Source organism: Bubalus kerabau, chromosome 1 (assembly GCF_029407905.1).
Source record: "Bubalus kerabau isolate K-KA32 ecotype Philippines breed swamp buffalo chromosome 1, PCC_UOA_SB_1v2, whole genome shotgun sequence".
Lineage (NCBI taxonomy): Eukaryota > Metazoa > Chordata > Mammalia > Artiodactyla > Bovidae > Bubalus > Bubalus kerabau.
In genome coordinates this window covers 139,099,054-139,118,411 of record NC_073624.1, presented here as the reverse complement: position 1 = coordinate 139,118,411, position 19,358 = coordinate 139,099,054, and the positions used below count along the sequence as shown (strand labels likewise).

General features: G+C 39.1%; 1 protein-coding gene across 2 annotated transcripts in view; it reads left to right on the top strand.

The window, feature by feature from the left end:
• The window catches only part of ANK3 (ankyrin 3), a 365,564-nt gene that overhangs the window by 211,308 nt on the left and 134,898 nt on the right, over positions 1 to 19,358 (top strand). For both annotated transcript variants that reach the window (XM_055589804.1, XM_055589787.1), the window contains exons 17-23: positions 792 to 989; positions 5,868 to 5,966; positions 12,408 to 12,506; positions 12,602 to 12,700; positions 13,224 to 13,319; positions 17,738 to 17,810; positions 17,973 to 18,035. In XM_055589804.1, the coding sequence (XP_055445779.1) occupies positions 792 to 989; positions 5,868 to 5,966; positions 12,408 to 12,506; positions 12,602 to 12,700; positions 13,224 to 13,319; positions 17,738 to 17,810; positions 17,973 to 18,035 (727 nt within the window). The remainder of the gene's footprint in view (positions 1 to 791; positions 990 to 5,867; positions 5,967 to 12,407; positions 12,507 to 12,601; positions 12,701 to 13,223; positions 13,320 to 17,737; positions 17,811 to 17,972; positions 18,036 to 19,358) is intronic.

Here is a 19,358-nt window from a genome sequence, read left to right as displayed (position 1 = left end):
TGCTCTCAACAAATTTGCATTTTAGTAGAAGGAGACAGATGCATGAAGAAGAGTGCCACTAAATATATCCAGGATTTAGATTGGAGTCAGTCAAGTGGGGGGCAGGTATAAGAGGTGAAGGGGAGGTAAAACACTTTATGGGGGTGTGACCCTTGAGCTGAACCTTCAACTGAAAGATGTTGGCCCCTAGGGCATGTTGTGTTGGAGAAAAGAATCCTTTATAGGGTAAAGCAAGACAGAACCAAGAGCCATATGTTGTTTTGGGGACCTAAACATCTGAAGCATGATGGAAACTGGAGTTTCATAAAGGAGACCATCAGAGGGGCAAATGGGAGTAGACTACAGTATCTTGTCTACTCTAAAAATAAAAAATTTCAACATGTAAGCAATAGACTATTGAAGGGATTTTAAAGGTAGGATAATGGCCCCTGCTACAGGGGCACCATGTGTTTTCTAGTTGGGTTTTTCTGTCATTGATACATAAGGCAAATAATTATTGAGCACCTACATGCTGCCCACACGAGGGATTGCCATCTCCCATTTATAAAACCACTGGTTCTCTGACTCTTGAACTAAACTGTCTGTAGAATGTTTTCCCTATTTAGATATGTGGGCGACACGAGGGAACTACATTAATAACACTTCTTGATTTCTCAGTGTTGGCTTACTCGATCATGATTTTTTAAACGATCAAAGAAAATCATTAGAAAGGGAAACATACTATTTGAAAATGCAGTGCACGCATTTTTATCTCGTGATTGGACATGTGACCAAGTGATTTGTGTTGACAGAATGGTTATACGCCACTGCACATCGCTGCCAAAAAGAACCAGATGGACATAGCGACAACTCTGCTGGAATATGGTGCTGATGCAAATGCAGTTACCCGGCAAGGAATTGCTTCCGTCCATCTTGCAGCTCAGGAAGGACATGTGGACATGGTGTCACTGCTCCTCAGCAGAAATGCTAATGTGAACTTGAGCAATAAGGTAACCTTTTTTTTTTTCTCTCTGCAAAGCATACCATGCAATGAAACCTCACCTCCAGAAAGATCACTAAGAAATCATGAAAAATTCAAGTCAAGTAGAATGTGGAAAGTGTAGTCTGCACAAAGATATTTACCAAAATGTTATTTATCATAGAAAAACTTGAAAAAAAGTCTTTAAACAATAAGAGAATGCTGTCAGTAATTGCAAAGTCATATAGGTGAGCATATATGCTATAGCCATAAAAAATGAGGTCCATAAAATTTTTCTAATAATGTGAAGTTTTGTTATAATATTAAGTCAAAGGGCAACATTGTGACCTCACCAGAATACAGTAAATAAGAAGCTATAAGCTGTAAATTACAAGTTGTAAGGTGAAACATTTGAGGGGTACCTACTCCTTGCTTGTCCTAGTTTTAAGTCTTAGGTTACAAAAAGAAATTAGGAGCAGGTCTGCCTTCAGAAAGTTCATTTTAGTAACAGAAATTTAGAGTAGCTCTTTTATTCAGTAAATCGAAAAGTTAGTCTTTGTAGGTAAATTGGCAGTTCCAGGCAACCCTTTAAGTCTCTGTTCCTCAAAGTCTTTAGATTCCCCACCCTTGCATTTGACTCTACTTGGTTAGTAAAAAGGTTTGTGAAAAGTCCAGCCCACAGTCAGCAGGAATGAGGTTACAGCCTCTCACTGTGTTATCAGAGAATTTGGTTATGTTGACCTGCTTATTAATTCCTGAGTCTGAGATTTACCCAGAATTCCAGACCCATGTTCCTAAGTCTTCAGATAGAAAAGAAATCTGCAAGAGTTTCCTCAAATACCCGATAATCCAAACTCCCTGACATTTAGCTTCTCCTCTACAGGATGGTGACGTCACAGCTGTGACATTTCTCAGCCATGGCTCAGATATTGGAGGAGAGTTTCAACGTAACAGTAGTTTTATGGCAATGAGTCATAAGGGGTTTTAATATTTTAATATATGTGGCCTATACTTTGTAATCATGGAGGCTTTGAATCTCCTGGGTATGAATCCTAAATCTGACTTCTGCTTGATGTACAACTTGATTGGACAAGTCATGTGACGTCTCCGAGCCTTAGTTCTGTCCTCTAATAAACAGTGCCCACAATATTTACTTCGTAGAAATGTCATGAAGGCGAACTGAGATAACATTTAGTACCTTCTTCTAAGTAGAAAAAGAATAATTGTCTTAATTTTAGACTTCTTACAGTTTGGGGGAAAGGTTACGCACTAATCTTAATCACCAAGGCGATTTAACAAATTCTATAAATGAAAAGACATACGTAAGTAAATGGAAACCTTTTCTCACTTTTCGTATCTTAAAAATACTTTGTGATCATTGCAGAACAAACACAATTTTCTTTTTTTTTTTTTTTTCTCCTGGTTTACTGATTTTCTTTTCAAACCTTTCTTTTGGGATGTGTGTCCTAGCATTAATGGGAATCACAAAGCAATTTCAAATAGTCATTATAATCAGGGTTTGTTTGAGCTGTTGAATTTCTAAGGTTCATATACTAACGTACGAACCAGATTTATAATAGTCTGTTGTAAAATTCTACTTGTCTTAGTGAAGTGGAGGACCTGGTGTTCTCAGATTGAAGTGCCTTCTGGCTTCCATTAGTATATGTTTTCTTAGAAGCCCAGAATATTATCTTGTTAAGTCTCCCAGAGACAATATAGGCCTGAGCAATTAGTTAACAAGTGAACACTTTCCATAGGTTTGACACCAATGTATAGTGTAACTAACTTTTTTTTCTTTTTAAATTCCGTTAGCCAACTAGTTGTTATATATATATAGCATTGAATTCACCTTAAAATCATTTTTATTTTTAAAAATTTAGACTAAGAATCCTTTAGAAAGAATTCCTCAGTGTCTGCTTCGGTAGACTGAACATTAGCAAGGGAATTCTCAGGACCAAAAGGCATAGTAAACCAAGGAAACCCGGAAGTGTCCAACCACCTTCCTGAATAAACCCTGCCTAAGCAATATACCGCCAAGGAAAGTTTCTGGGTTTCCTTCAGCGCATGGTACTTACAGAACTTTTAAGAACTTCACAATTCCTAGAAATGGTCTAATACAAAAGTATTTATAAGTCTTTGCTTCCTTTCTCTTCATTTTCTGTATCAAGTGTAAGTTATGGTGTGAAAGTAGAGAATCAGTAGAATTCTATTACTCAAGAAGAATTCTGACAGGCTTTCTGTCTGTTTTTCTTGAGTTTCCAAAGTGTTAGACATCAGTTATTACCCCTCCACCCCGCCCTCCTCATCCTACCTCCCTGTTTCACACTAGCCTTTATTTCCTTGCTAAACAATGAATATTGAGGGACTTCTCTGGCAATCCATTCGTTGAGACTTTGCTTTTCACTGCAGGGGGTCCAGGTTTGATGCCTGATCGGGGACCTAAGAGTCCACGTGCCTCATGAGTGAAAAACTAAAACATAAAACAGAAGCAATAGTGTAACAAATTCAATAAAGACTTTAAAAATGGTGCATGTCAAAAAAAATCTTTAAAAATATGAATATTAAAAGATTTAGCTTCTGTGAAAAGTTACATTGAACTAAACCCTCAATTGTTTTCACTTATTTCTTTTCTTACTATTCACCAGCAGTTCTCAGATGTTAAGAAAAAGAACCATGAACCTAAGTTCCTGCTGAAGTGCTACTGTTTAATTGGATTCCATTTTGCTTTTGACATTTTCCCACATGAATTTTGAAGACCACAAGTAGCTGCACTTCTTTACACAGCTAATAGACTATGAAATGAAGCTATTGCTATCCCAAGTTTATTTAAAATAAAATGTATTATTTTTAACAAATGCCATTTAAAAAATGAGCTGTGGTCAAAACTCTATAAAAGATTAACAGACAACTTCTGAACTCAAACAGGGCTGTTTTAACCATCACATTAAAAAAAAATTGTTAATACAAAAATGATCTTTCTTTATTTAATTTATCCTATTTTATCAAAAGCTGTTTGCTTTTTCCTCTGACTTAATTAAAGGATGGATTAAATGCTATTATATAGATACTTTAATCCTTGGTTATACATTAAAGGTACAGTAGTTGCCTCAACAAGCTCACAGTGGTTTGAGGAAGACAGACCAGAAAAGAGTTTTAATGTGGGATTATGATGGTCTCAATAGAAGTGAGCACACAGAGGGTTTGCACATAAATAGTAACAATGAGGCCCTTTTCGAGATGAGGGGAGAGGGAGAGAAGCCCGGGAAAGCTGGAGGTGATTCTGTGCCAAAGGTGGAGTAGGTCATCCCCGGGGCAGCATGAACGTACACGGGGAAACAGCCGAGAGTAGAGCACAGGCCAGAATACCTTCCCCAACCATGCTGAAAACCGCTCCACAAAGTTCTCCAGAAGCTTGAGAAAGTTTCACACGTAGAAGGGGGGACTGTGGCACTTTGACAAAATGTTACGGCTGAAAATATCTGTTGCCTCTAAAGTGGAACGTGGAACGTTGTTCTGTGATTATGTCAGTGTTTGGGTGGTGCCAGTTTTGGCCCCAGGCTTATTTTTCTTGGATTTCAAGTGAAGGCACCACTCCTCCTTTTTCTATTTCTTCTTTATTCAGTCTGGGGGAGCTTCTTCCGAAAGTCTGTAAACAGACTCAGAAAGTCTGGAGTGAGTGACTCTTCCTGAGTCCTGTTGTGTGTTTCATAGAATAGCAGCCCTTAAATAAATCATGTCGTGTGCCCTTCCTGTTGCTGCATTTGGCTCTCTCCTTTCCCCTGACAAATGGGACAGGCTGGTGGTCTTGCTGCACAGATGCTGGCGAAGGAGAAAGAAGGCCTCCAGGACTTAAAACATTAACCTCGAGGACTTCCCTGGCGTTCCAGTGGTTAAGACTCTGAGCTTCCACTGCAGCCAGCACGGGTTTGATCCCTAGTTGGGAAACCAAGATCCCACATGCTACAAGGCGCAATCAAATAATTTTTTAAAATTTATATTTAAAACATGTGCCAGCAGATCTTGTCTGGTGAGGTATTTTAGGGAAAAAAAAAAAAAAAGACAGTAACTTCTGTGTTCATTATGGATGAAAGAAAAGAATCTGGAAGCACTTAAACCAGCTTACTTTCTCTTAAATATTATTTATGAAAAAAATGCAGCTACAGAAGATTTCTAAGCCAGAGTACAGTCTTAGTGATTTTTTTTCTTGGCCATTGGAATAACCACATAGCCTGTCCATTCTGTGGTAGAGTCCATTTCAAATACCCAGTCTCATAAAATGATCTTGAAATTCTCAGGAGACAGACTTCATATTACGTATTAAATTCTCATGAAACAGACTTCATATTACATTTCACAGACCATCTTTCCTACCCAGAAGCAATATATAGAAAATGTTTTCCAGCCTTGTATTTTAATATTTAATGGAGAAAATGTTATCATCATGTGTCAGTAACAGTTTATAAACAATTTTTATTTTAATTTTTGATAAAGCTAGTATCACTAGTATTTGAGTTTTAAAAGTCTCTATTTTTTTAAAAAAGCGAACACTGAAGTACATAAGAGGAAAATGATATATAATGTCTGGAATTTGCTTTAAAATACTTCTGCAAAGAAAAGAACATACAGGAAGTAGGGTTGGATGAAGCAAGCAGAGGAAAAACTTGATAATCGCTGCATCTGTGATCAGTACACAAGGTTCAGCCTATTCCCTCCACTTTTAAGGCTGTTTGAAATTTTTCAGTAAGCCTGCAATAACAGTGTTGTCACATGATAATATATAAACTTACTCTATAAAATTTTTTAACATAAGAATTCTAGGTTCACTCTTCTTGAAGTCATAAATTGTTTCTCTAACATGCTTGTATGTCATCCATCCCTCATGTAAGATGACCACTTTGATATTTTGCAGAGTGGCCTGGCCCCACTCCATTTGGCTGCTCAAGAAGACAGAGTGAATGTGGCCGAAGTCCTTGTAAACCAGGGGGCACATGTGGACGCCCAGACAAAGGTACACAAAAAGGTTGTGCCCATCCAGAGCGTATCTGTACAAGGGACACCCAAGTCACTGGTTGTGGTGTCCCATGCACTTCTACCTTTCAGGGCCTGAATATGTAGCTATATGTTGATGCCGCCTGTGTTAACACTATTTATTGACCTTTGTCACAGCATATCGACCCTTCAAGGTCAGGGGTGAAAGCTTATACCTTAGTTTTTATGACTGAGTTTAAGAATGCATTTAGAAAAATGTGTCAGTCAGTAACTGATGACCTCTTACTTTGTTCAGGCATAGTCTATGGATGAGGTTACATTAAGTTTTACTCAATTACTACTCACTTGCTAAATTCTTTATGGTGTGTCTGATTGCTAGCAACCCCTCCATCTCTCTCAGCCAAAATAGTTATCTTTTCAAAAACAAACTTCTCATTCATCTCAGAAAATGCCACAATTTCAGACTCATAGAAGATGGGTGGATATTTTGTGTCATCATCAAAGATAGGACTTGATATTAATCTTTCTCTGATCATTTTTTTCAGTGCTTAACTTTGTTACTCTTCATATCAAACCTGTTTTATCTACTTCAAAATGTAACTCTTCTTTCTGAGTGTCACATGTTTGACACAAACATGAATACTTGTTAAATATTGTATTGTGAATATGAACATTTTGGGGTATAATATAGATTGATTCTGAGGTGTGTGAACAGATATTGAAGATATTGATAATATAGAAGGATCACTGGGAATTAGCCAGGTAAACAAGTATTGCAGATGTCAGGATCAGTCTGGATTTATGGGACAAGCACAGGGAGCAGCCCTGAGTAGACGACGCCCTTTGCACTGTGTTCTCGCTATGGCTGTGACTTCTCCACCCACACCTTTTCTTTCTCCAACAATAGAATTTTATTCCATTCATATACATGCAACATTTGTTGAGATATTATTTCTCTCAGAAGTAGAATATTATCTTTGGGATCAACAGGTGCAGTTTTCCTACTCTTATATTTAAATAAATCTCATGTATGAATTAAATTCATACTTACAGCCTTGAGTTTAGGGTTTTGATTTAGACTGTGCCTTCTAAAAGATAAAAAATTATTACAATATTTCTTCCAGTAATTCTGTTCATACTTACAAAGTATTGCATTTAACAGCAAAGTTGAAAAATCAACAGCTGCATCAGCACAAGAAAATATAGGAACTATACAAGGAAAAATTGCCATGTTCACTTAACATACATAGTTAAGATTAAGAAAATGGACAGAAACATACAGCTACATACAAATGCAAAGTCTAGTGACTAAGAGACTGTATGTACTAAAATATAAAGTGAAAATTGAGCCTCATTATCCAAGAATTGAAATCTTAAGGCAAACACAGAGTATGTGTATTAGAACATCTTTGCAAGTTATATTTAGTTCTATTGGAAAGAAGTTGCCCAAAAGAGATATGACCAGGCAAGGTCCTTTATGCTTTTTAGATTATGTGTTAAAATAGTAAAGCAAATGTATTGATCTCTTCTCAAGGTAGTCCTAGATGTGACCTAGGCAGCTCCCCACACTCCAATTTCTGAATGCTTCGTGCCCTTGATGGCTCCTTGGCCTCTTTGGTAACTTAACTGCCCAGCTCTCTCTCCACTCTGTTTGCCTTCCAAACTTGTCATTCTAAAAAACCCCCTTATCTTTAGCCCTGAATCCCTTCCTGCTACTGCTACTGCTCAGTCACTTCAGTCGTGTCCGACTCTGTGCGACCCCACAGACGGCAGCCCACCAGGCTCCCCCATCCCTGGGATTCTCCAGGCAAGAACACTGGAGTGGGTTGCCATTTCCTTCTCCAATGCATGAAAGTGAAAAGTGAAAGGGAAGTCGCTCAGTCGTGTCCGACTCTTAGCGACACCATGGACTGCGGCCTACCAGGCTCCTCCGTCCATGGGATTTTCCAGGCAAGAGTACTGGAGTGGGGTGCCGTTGCCTTCTCCGGAATCCCTTCCTAGATAACTGATTATTTAACAAAGAAACCAATGAAGGCGACAGCAGTGACTGGATGGTTTCTTGTTACTTTTCATGAAAATATAAGCATTTAAATCTGAAAAAGTCAGACTGAATTTAGCTTATATTCTTTATTTTGCTTGTATACTTTCATCAGAAAAGATATCTTTACTTTAGAAATTTACAACTTCACAGTAAGTAGATTCACCCTGTGTTGCTTTATTTACATCCACATACACACATGGCTTCCCAGGTGGCTCAGTGATAAAATACCCTCCTGCCAGTGCAGGAGACTCAGGAGAACAGTGCTGTGAAGATCCCCTGGAGGAGGAAAGGGCAACCCAGTCCATGGACAATCCCACGGACAGGGGAGTCTGCCGGGCTACAGTCCATGGGGTCACAGAGTTGGACACAACTAAGCTGCTGAGTATGCACATATACACACAGACTTAAGCCATTTTATTTGACTCCCTATCCCTTTATAAGTTAAAACTTCTAGAAGGCAGTAATAGAGTTCTGTTTCTCAATACTTTTTTGTCCCAACACATCCTACCTAGACACCAACACTCAGTCAGGGGTTAAAGCAGTGATTCTCAAGGGTGGATTGGCAGGAGGAGAGATGGTACCGTGATCCTTCTGCTGCTGATTTGCACAAGTGATCCCATGGTTTAAGAGTCTCAGGTCTCTACTAGGGTTTCCCTCTAACCCAGCCCACTCAGGTCAGCCAGTAATCATTGTTGTACTCAATATAATATTTTGGAAGCATGTACCTTTTCCTGCTCTTTACAAGTGGTGCACTTCAGAACGCATCTCTTGGGACTTCCCTGGTGGTCCGGTGAAGACCCCGCACTTCTGATGCAGGAGGCACAGGTTCGATCCCTGCTCAGGGAACTAAGATCCTGCATGCCTCAGAGTACAGCGGAAACAAACAAACAAAAGCCCAGAAAGCATCTCTCAGCCTCTTGGAAAAAATGCCTTGTTTTTTTTCTTCTCAGCAAAGATCACAGCACCAAAAAGAAGGGAGGCGGTGATTGTCCCATAGTTGAGAAGGGCAGGAACGCAGAGAGATGGGTTGTTTGGACTAATTTCTTAACCTTGTAAATAAGGAGCTGATTACACTCCATGAACTTCCAAACTCTTCCTGGTAAAGATGACATCCCCAACCAGCATACAGTTAGTTAAAATGTGTAGTACTGATTGATGCACTGGCTTCAGTTTTAAAATAATAATAATTAAATTATCAAGAGCTTTTCTCTGTTGTGGGGGAAAGACCGGAACATCCTGGTAACCACCTGGGCAGGCTTCCCACTGGCCCTCTGACCCACCAAGCCTCCCCTTCACTTTGTATTTGAAGTTCATCAGATCATTTCAGACGAAATTGTGCTGCTGGCCACAGGGCTTACATGTTCAGTGCTGTTGAACTAAAATGAAGCCACTTCTTTTGCTTTTTAAAAGGATAATCTCTGGAAGCATTTTATTTAGACCACCCCAAAACATACGGAAGCAATTGTAGTTGTAAGTGGGTGTGTTCACTGAGGAAGTGCAAGGAAGGCCAAAGATGAACTCCAAGAGAACACAGTGTTGAGGGGGTGAGAAAACACTGTGGATTTCCTGCCCCCTCTTTCTCAAATGTTGTTGCACAGGAAGGCCCCTAACCACTGCTTAGTAAGATCTCATGCTCAGGCACCACGGATGAGAAAACCAGCCTGAATATTCCATCTGTGCCTGTTTGCCCTTCCTACACAAATACAACCTTTCAATATTGCCTCAAGGAGATGAGTCCCTTTGGCTTGTAATGATGGAATATATAGGCAACAGTGAAAAAAGGAAGCAAAGACTGCTCAGTTATCTGAACTGAGACTGTTTCTTCGTTATTCAAAAAAAAGGAAGAGTTGCCCTTTGCAAAACATATTGCCACTAGTTGAAAGGAATTGCCCAAATCACATTTTTCTGGGCATATTTGTGCCAGGTGCCACTTAACGTGGGAATTTTGTGACCCTCAGTGAATGGAGGAGCCTCAGTCTGGTTTCTCTGGATGCAAACTGAATCTTCCTGGCCATGCACTCATATTTTTAACAAAATAGTGTTTGTGGAACAGAAGCAGATCAGTATATTATAGCAGAGTGAACACGGGAGAGAAACTGTCCGTTAAGATACTTAGAATGATCCAATATCTTTTAAAAATGTGATCAATCCAATAGCAAAATAGCCATTGGAAACTGTTGCATCATAGCTTAGGCATGTTGACTGAAAACTTGAAGCATTCCTTTAAGCATTTAAAAGTTTGAAATATTTTCTGTAATTTTTGGCTTGGAAACAGTCATCTGTTACTCACGCTGGGAATGTTACTTCAATCACTCAAGCGAATTGTACTGAGAGCTGGTAGGAGAAGACCTCCCTCCCCAAGCGGCATTCTGACTCTTAATGCAGCAACCCGAGTTCCTCAGTACCCGGAAAGAACCCCGCAGAGCAGGCAGGTGGATTCCGGTCTTCAAAGTGAGATCGTCACACATGAAGCGGCTTTAGGGGTTGTAAGTCAGGCTCATCTATTTGTAGTTATGGTGAGCTTATCATCACGGTCTGATTAGTGTGGCTGCACTCACAGTTCAGTTCATGGAACAGAAGCTAACCAGAGTCAGCTCTTTAGGGCAGCGCCTACTTTGAGGGGTTTCTTTACCTTCCACAGTCAGCTGTGTTCTGGGCACCCCTTTTTCAATTCAAATTTACCCATTTGCTGGAGTGTCTTAGTCAATTTGAGTTGCTATAACAAGAGTACAATAGCTTGGATGAACTTTGATTTCTCAGAGTTCTGGAGGTTGAGAAGTACAAGATCCAGATGCTGGTAGCAGGTAGCCATCTTCTTATTGTATCCTTAGATGGCAGAGAGCGAAGAGAAGAGACAAAATCTCTCCTGTCTCTTCTTATAAGGGCACTAATCCCATTCATGAAGGCTCCACCCTCATGACCTAATTACCACCCAAAGGCCCCATTTCTAAATACCATTCCTCTGGGATTAGGATTTCAGCATACAAATTTTGGGGGATACAGACATTTCAGTCTGTAGCACAGAGTCACCATAAAGATGCATTAATGCTATCACGTATGAGATGCAGACCCTTAAAAATATGGACCCCTGACACTTGCCTATTTAGAAATGTTATAAAAGGTCCATGCTCTCCCTTTCAGTGATCTGGTGCTGCCAGTTTCATTGTAAACAGGGATTGGTTAAAGACACTGAAATTGTGTGGTGGAGTCTGTTACAATATGATCACCAAGAAAAAATACCTGGAATATCCTTAATTTAAAATATCTAGAATATATATATATATATGTGTGTGTGTGTGTGTGTATAGATACATACACATGTATACACACCTGATACATTTTTTAAATAATTATTTATTCACTTATTTTGGGCTGTACTGAGTCTTTGTTGTTGCCTGGGCTTTTCTCTAGTTGTGACAAGCAGGGGCCACTCTCTAGTTGCGGTGCATGGGCTTCTCATTGCAGCGGCTTCTCTCATTGCAGAGCGCGTGCTCTAGGGCACACGGGCTTCAGTAGTCGTGGCACATGGGCTCAGTAGCTGTAGCTCACTGGCTCTAGAGCACAGGCTCAGTAGTTGTGACACTCGGGCTTAGTTGCTCTGTGTCAGGTGGGGTCTTCCTGGCTCAGGTATCGAACCCCTGTCTCCTGCATTGGCAGGTGGATTCTTTACCACTGAGCCACCATGGAGGCCCATGTTTTTTAATAGATAGAACTTATAGCCCCTCAGGGGTCAGTGGATATTAATTTGGAGCAATGGAAACGATCCATTGCTTTGTCTAATGAGTGGTTTTCAAGCTGTGGGGCTCTAGCTGTGTAGACAGGAGTCTTAACTAGAGCACCTATTCCTAGATCAAATTCATACATCTCAGATCTCCTGAACTCACTCACACTAGCTTCTCCTGCTTCTGTATTTCTGTCCTTCCTAGCTCTGTCATGCATTCTGATCCTCATTTACTGCCTTCATGATCATTTAGCCAGTTAATTATTTTTCTACCTTGTTTTTATGCTTCTAGAGAGTAGAGTATTGAATAAATGCTAGTCCAAGTCTGTCCATTGAGCACTCTTCTGACCCTTTACAAGAAGCCACCAGATACATCTGTCTAAGCTGTCTGTTGCTCCATCTTTTTGTCCTATCTTGAAAAGTTGTTATGAGAATAAGATGAGCTAATGCTAGAGAGAGCACTTGGGGACATTTAATAACTATTTACATGTGAGGTGGTATTGTTATTTATACCTTAGACTAGCTCTGAGAATTGTCAAGGACACTTGTTTTTATACAGGGGGAAAAAAACGCTGCCTCCTTAAGAAAGGTTGAATAACATTTTTGCTTCTATTTAGGATATCCGTTACTGAAAGTATACTAACGATGTTTCTTTAAAAAAAAAAAAAAAATATATATATATATATATAAAATTACAGATGGGATACACACCGCTACATGTAGGCTGCCACTATGGAAACATCAAGATTGTTAACTTCCTGCTCCAGCATTCTGCAAAAGTAAATGCCAAAACTAAGGTAAACTCCTTTCTCCTTTGTATCTACCAAGTTATTGCTCTTGATTCTTGTATGGAAGGGAGTTAAGAGTCTTTTCTTCCATCTTCCTTCTACAGAATGGGTATACACCATTACACCAAGCAGCTCAACAGGGACACACCCATATAATCAATGTGTTGCTTCAAAACAATGCCTCCCCCAATGAACTCACTGTGGTAAGAGCAAAGGGTCAGCTGGGGGAAGGGGGGAGCTGGGCTGGGCTGCTCATGTCTTCTTACATTTTTCATTGTGCATCAAGGTTGCTTTTTTACTTTGGTTAGTAGGCATAAGCAGAGCATTCAGTAGAATGAAGGGAAAAGAACCATAACTGTATTGTGGTGAGCTGTCCATAGAGAGAGATGTGTTTAGTGTTTCCCACTTAAAAAACTACAAACCCATTGCTGCCTAGTAGGAAGTACGTATGTAAGAAGCACGTTTGTTTCCTTGATTACTGAGAACATTACAAAGCCTCTCAGATTCCATGTATAGCAACGCAGACTCTACTGTATGAGTAGAAACAGGTTGGGTGGCTCTTGTGCAAGGTGTGTCTTTAATGAAACAGCATTCTGTGTGTGACAGTGGGCAAGGACTAGTGAGACACTCGCCCGATGTTTGTACAGATGAAACATGTGCAAACACACAGGCGCTGATACCCGTGGGATGACTTGTAATTCCTAGTCCACGTTTCCCTCTTGCCAGAACGGGAACACTGCCCTGGCCATTGCCCGGAGGCTTGGCTACATCTCAGTGGTGGACACCCTGAAGGTGGTGACCGAAGAGACCGTGACCACAACTGTGAGTAATGGATGCCAGACCCTGTTACCCCCTTGCCCTACCAGCCAGTTCTTGGACTGTAGATCTTCCCAGGCTGTGAGGAGAAGAACCTTGTTCCTCCACTCAGAGACTAAGTATCATGTTTTCAGATGCTGTTATCTCATTGATGGCAGTCAGCAAAGCAAAACTCTCATTTCTGATATTTAGAAAAATTGAAAACACTAAAAAGACCTTTTAAAAAAGTTACAGCTTTCAAAAAGCTGTAGAGTTTTTAGTTCCATAGAAAGCTCACTGTGTTTCTTTGTTAAATTTGATATAAAAATATTTAATGAGATGAAGGAAGAAATGTTTTAACAGCCTTTCTTTGGCAGTGTAAGAACTATGAAAACTCTAAGTTGGTTCTTTAAAATATTTTAACTCACAAATGACAATGTATCCATTGTCATCGTTGTTATGGTGAAAATATTTTTGTTATAGACACATTAGCCATAGGATCCAAGTTGATTTTTCCCACCAGGCTGGGTCCTCTTCCATTCACCTGTTGGAGCTTAAATAGGAAGAACAATAGGGTGTTGCATTAAAACTTAAATCTTCACCAGGAGGCCTTATTGCATCACATATTTTTACAAGCTGCCAGCCTCTAGGATAGGTCATCTCTTTTGAACCTCACCTGATTTCTTTGAACTCTTTCAGGATTTGGTAACTTTGGGATCCAGACCAGGTGTTGCACCATATCAGAGGCTGATTTGAGTTATTCTGAACTCCATGACTCAACACACAGGCCCCAGACTGAGTCCATAAAATGTCAGTTGTAGGGCTCTGCAACACTTGGAATTATCAGCTGTGCTTCTTTTTCTCAAAGACCACCTTCCACATGTAGGCAGAGGTCACATCTTCAGTCTGGATACACAGGGCTGCATATGAAACATGGCTCAAGGAACTCCATAGCTTCCTGCTTGTTGAGTTACTTGGTTTTAAAAACTAAAAGTTCAGCCTGATGATCACAAGAGAGAAATTCTATAATTTTCTAAAGAGAAAACAGCAGCTTTGGTCAACTAGAGCAAGGGTTGTCAACCAGGGCACGTTTCTAACTTCAAGACAGTTTGAATAAATTCCTACCTATTCTTTCATAGAACTCTTACTATTTCATTATCTTAAAATCTCTTCTTAAATTCTCAAGAAAAGAGTTTAAATAATAACTTTTATTGACCTTAATTTTATAGATATGCCATGTAACTCTCCCTAGAGTGGGTCAGGAGAGAAGCACAGGTATTTAAACAATGGCTAGATGTCACCATGCTTAAAAGATTTGAAGCCCCTGCAATAAATACATGAAACTTCTATTTCAGTGTTAAAGGACTGAAAATGGTATAATGGTTCAAAATATAAATCTTACTTGATTAAATGTCAGTGACTTTCTCATCCATTGCTGTGCCGTGCTAAGTCGCTTCAATCGTGTCTGTCTCTTGTGACCCCATGGACTGTTGCCCGCCAGACTCCTCTGTCCATGGGATTCTCCAGGGAAGAATACTGGAGTGGGTTGCCATTTCCTCCTCCAGGGCATCTTCCTAACCCAGGGATTGAACCCGCATCTTTTTTTATGTCTCCTGCATTACAGGCAGGTTCTTTACCACTAGCACCACCTGGAAAGCCCATTAAGAAAGTTCAAAATGTTTCTTTGATGTCGAAAGAGCTTTAGGAAGAAGATAAAGTTACAGACCAAGACAGTTAAGTTACAGCCTCAGGAAACGTACTGAGAGAAAAGTGTTCCAGGGTTTCAGTTCCTAGTGAAAGAATGTGCACGGTAGTCATACCATTGCTCACACAACATCATTAGCTGACTTGGTAGGTGATTTTCTGCCAGAGAGAAAAGAAAGGACTCATGCTAACAGGAGGTACAGGGCCTGGTGAAGTGAATGAGTCTCCACCAAATGAAGCTTTCAGAGTGACTGTAAGAGTCCACACAAGTCCCTGAGATTGAGTCCAGTGTTGCAGTATCAAGGCTTTATTTCAAGCAGAGATACCGCCTTCTCAGCCTTCCCTTTGCAGTTACATCCAGCTCAGACAGGACTGTAACAATTCAGGGTGGGGGTCTATGATCCTAAACTAAGCAAACACAGAGCAGCCTCCACCACAGGCGGGTCTTTGTTCAGTCAGCTGTGGAAGCCCCAGCAGCCACTGTCCCCATAAGCAGACATCAGTTTTTCAGCAACCTTAAAAATCAGACTGCATCAGGACTTCCCTGATGGTCCAGTGGTCAAGACTCTGCTCTTCCACTGCCAGGGGAGCACGGGTTCTATCCCTGGTACAGAACTAAGACCTCATATGTGGTGCAGCTTGGACAAAAAAAAAAAAAAGACTACATCTTTGATAGGAGTGCCATGTTTAATATGGAAATTCTGAGAAAGGTATTTTAGTTAATGACTTTACAGTCATGGCTGAATAGGAAACTGAGTAACTAGAACTGGATATACAAGACATACAAATTAAGCTATTTAAATTGCATTGTTTAAAGTTTCCATCAGAGCACTTCAGTCGCTCAGATGTTGGTTTCTAATAGCATTCTCTGATAAAGGAAACCAGGCCTCCTTGGAGAAGTGACAAAAAAATCTAGAGCTGGGGCAGGAAATATACAAGCTGAGCCTGGAACCTCTTGTGCCATAAAGGATCGCCACCCCCCCCACCCCCCAGCAACTGCCATATAAATAAGTAAATAAATAAATACACATGTATAAAATGATGAGATGTATTAATATTAAAGGGACACAGGAATCCATTGAAAGATTCAGTGGCCAGAGCTGGAACAATTTGAGCAAAAGAAATATAAGAGAATTGAGGTACAGGTGCAAAGTATAAAACATGTATCTATGCATTCTTACTGATACAGATAAATGAATAACTACAGAAGAAAAGACAAATGTCTTAGTCAAAAGAATTCCAAATAATTGCTGAAAATGCTTCACCATCAAGGAGGTAGAACATGATTCCCCACTGCTGAAGTATATCTGAGAATAGTAACTTCCCTCCAGAGAAAACAGTACAGAGAGTGAGGGAAGTAGAGTAACTCTATGATGAAGAAAACTAATCAACAGCCTGATGACCAAGGGCATCACCACTGGTAAACCATGTTGATGGTATATATCCTTCAGGTAATATAATGAAAATGGCATTTTACCATGGTGATACTCCTCCCCAAAAACATATAACCCCAGTCTAATCAATGAGAAAAACATGAGAAAATCTCAGTTTAGGGACATTCTGCAGAATCCCTGAGCAGTTCACCCTGAAACTGTCAAGGTCATTAAAAACATGGAAAGTCTGAGAAACTGTCCAGCTCTAGGAGCCTAAGTAGATTGACAGCTAAAGGGAACATGGTGTCCTGGATGAGATGCTAGATCAGTAAAAGGATATTTGGCAAAAACTAAGGAAATCGGAATAAAATATAGACTTTAACAATAATAAATCAATATTGACTCATTAATTGCAACAAAAATACCATGCTAATATATGCTAATAATAAGGGAAATGGGGTGAAAACTCTACTATCCTTACAATTTTTGTGTAAATCTAAAACTGTTCTAACACAAAATACTCATTTTTTTAAATGTTCAATTACAGTATTACATGCTGGAAAAAATACCAAGTAATGCTTTATTTCAACATGACTTGTACTACTGGTCTTTCATTTGCTCAGATTAAAAGAGGACTCATTTTAAAACTAAAACATATTAAGTCATTCATATTTTCAAACAAGTAATACTGTCAGTGTCCTTTGGATAGAAACAATCTATCTAGGTAAAAGTTATCAAAGAGCAAGTAAAAATCCAGTAAAGCCTTTGCTCTGTAATATACCATTTTTAAGATTTTGTAGATGCTCAAATTATTCTGCAAATGCATTGTCTCTAAAATACTTTCTGCAAACACATAGTTGTAAAAGTTATGTATTAAAATCTTAATATTTTATTTTAGAAATTAAAACATACACATAGGAGGCAAAACAAAAGAAGTGGCTGGCTTGGCACAAGCAACAAAGACATATTTCTTGCCTTTCATCTGGTTTATCTTCAGCTATGACTTTTAAAAGGGGTGGGGTGGCAGGTTCATCAGACCATGAAAAAGTGTAGCAATAAACTAAGAGAGGCAGTGTCTTTCTCGTTTCCTTTGAAAAAACTATTCAGGACCTAAATCTTTTAAGCTGATGTGCTTTGCCACTAGAATTCTTTCACCTTGCATTCATTCTCTGCCATGTGTATAATGAGGACCTCAGTGCTACTAAGGGATATTTTTGATGTTATTTTGTATGCAGGAGCTTCAGGGTATTCATCAATCCCACACATAAATCCCACAGTAAACCTATAGATTAATTTGGAAGAAACGAATAGTCTCAGTAAAATGTGCTGTTTACTCATACTAAAGTGACTGCTTTTTTTTGTTACTAGACTGTCATAGAGAAGCACAAAATGAATGTTCCAGAAACTATGAACGAAGTTCTTGATATGTCTGATGATGAAGGTATGAAAACCTCCTTTGAGTTTGTAGCAACAAAGACTGACTGTGTATTTGTTTCCTGAAGGAAATTCATTGCAAAAATATTTTTAGAAGCGTTAATATGTTTTATTGTAGTATCAACAGTATGCATTTTTCACACTTACATTGTTCACTTAAATCATGCAGTTCGTAAAGCCAACGCCCCTGAAATGCTCAGTGATGGCGAATATATCTCAGATGTTGAAGAAGGTATTTGTGAATTTTTATTGTGATAAAATTTAACTACCAGCTTTATCTTCCACTTCTTATCTTTGAAATATAACCCTTCCCTGAGTTACTAACTTTTCATTTTATCTTGTGACTATTAAGTAACGTATCATTTAAGCAACATGTATTTGATATCACTGTCTTCTTTTGGCCTCTTCGAGTGCCCTCCCCTTGAGCCCGTTTTCCAGCTTGAAAATGCAAGTGTCGCTACTTATCGGGATTACTTTCTTTCTATCTGTTGCTATTAAGTAGAAACGTGATATTTTGAATGCTTACATTTGAAAATCTAGAAAAGAAAATCTCTTTATATCTAAAATTTTTTTTCACAAGTAAGTGAAGGTTTATGAGGAAGAGCTTAAATGCCGAATCTAGGATGTCCTCTAAGCTTTGCAGTGAAAGCCACTTTTGATCCTGAACTCATAATGAAAAGCCAACCTGAAAAAACTTACTTTCAAAATATAAATTTTCAATCTTGGCTTCATGAAAGAGACAAAATATAGATGATTATACCTATTCTTCATGTGCTTAAAAGAACCTTTTAGTTTTCCTGCCTCGCTTAAAAGTTAGTGCATTTAAGCAGGTCATGGTATGTAGATACATTAATGAAATTATGTCTTTATTGTTCATTGAAAAACTGACATGTTTACAGTGAATAGATATAAAGATGGCAGATGTTGGCATTTTACTGAAATGTTTGCTTAGAGTAGAATATACATTTATGTTTCTTTCCTGCATCATTGACTCTCCCAAACAACGTTCTGTCTTTTTGCTTCTCCATTTGTCATCTCTCATGTTGTTTCTTCCTTTTGGATCAGTCTTAGCGCAGCTACTCTTTGTTTGCCTCTAGGTTACCTTTATTGGAATTATTGGTTCCTTCTTTGGTTTGTCCAGTTTTCATTGGAAACCGAAGTAGTGGGAAAGCCTACCTGATCCAAAGTCATGTTAGCTTTTTTGGTGACCAGGGGCTTCCTAGTGTGCGTGCCTGCCCTCCTAGGAATGCTAATGTCTTGAGAGTTTAGGGACTTGAAAGTACCTGTCTAATTGTTTGTAAATGTTGTTTTGATAAATGTTAAAGGCATCTACTCATCATTTTTCTTTTTCTGTAAACCATCAACTATATATTTACTTCTGTTAATCCCCCAATGGGTAATATTTGTATCATCTTTAGGACTCTATGAATAATATGCCTTACTGTCATATTATATTTCAATGCTTTCTTTTGCAGCATTGTCAGTAATTTCTCATGTGCAGAAGCAAAAAGAAAAATGATGGTCTCACAGAGATGCATACACACACAAAATGGGA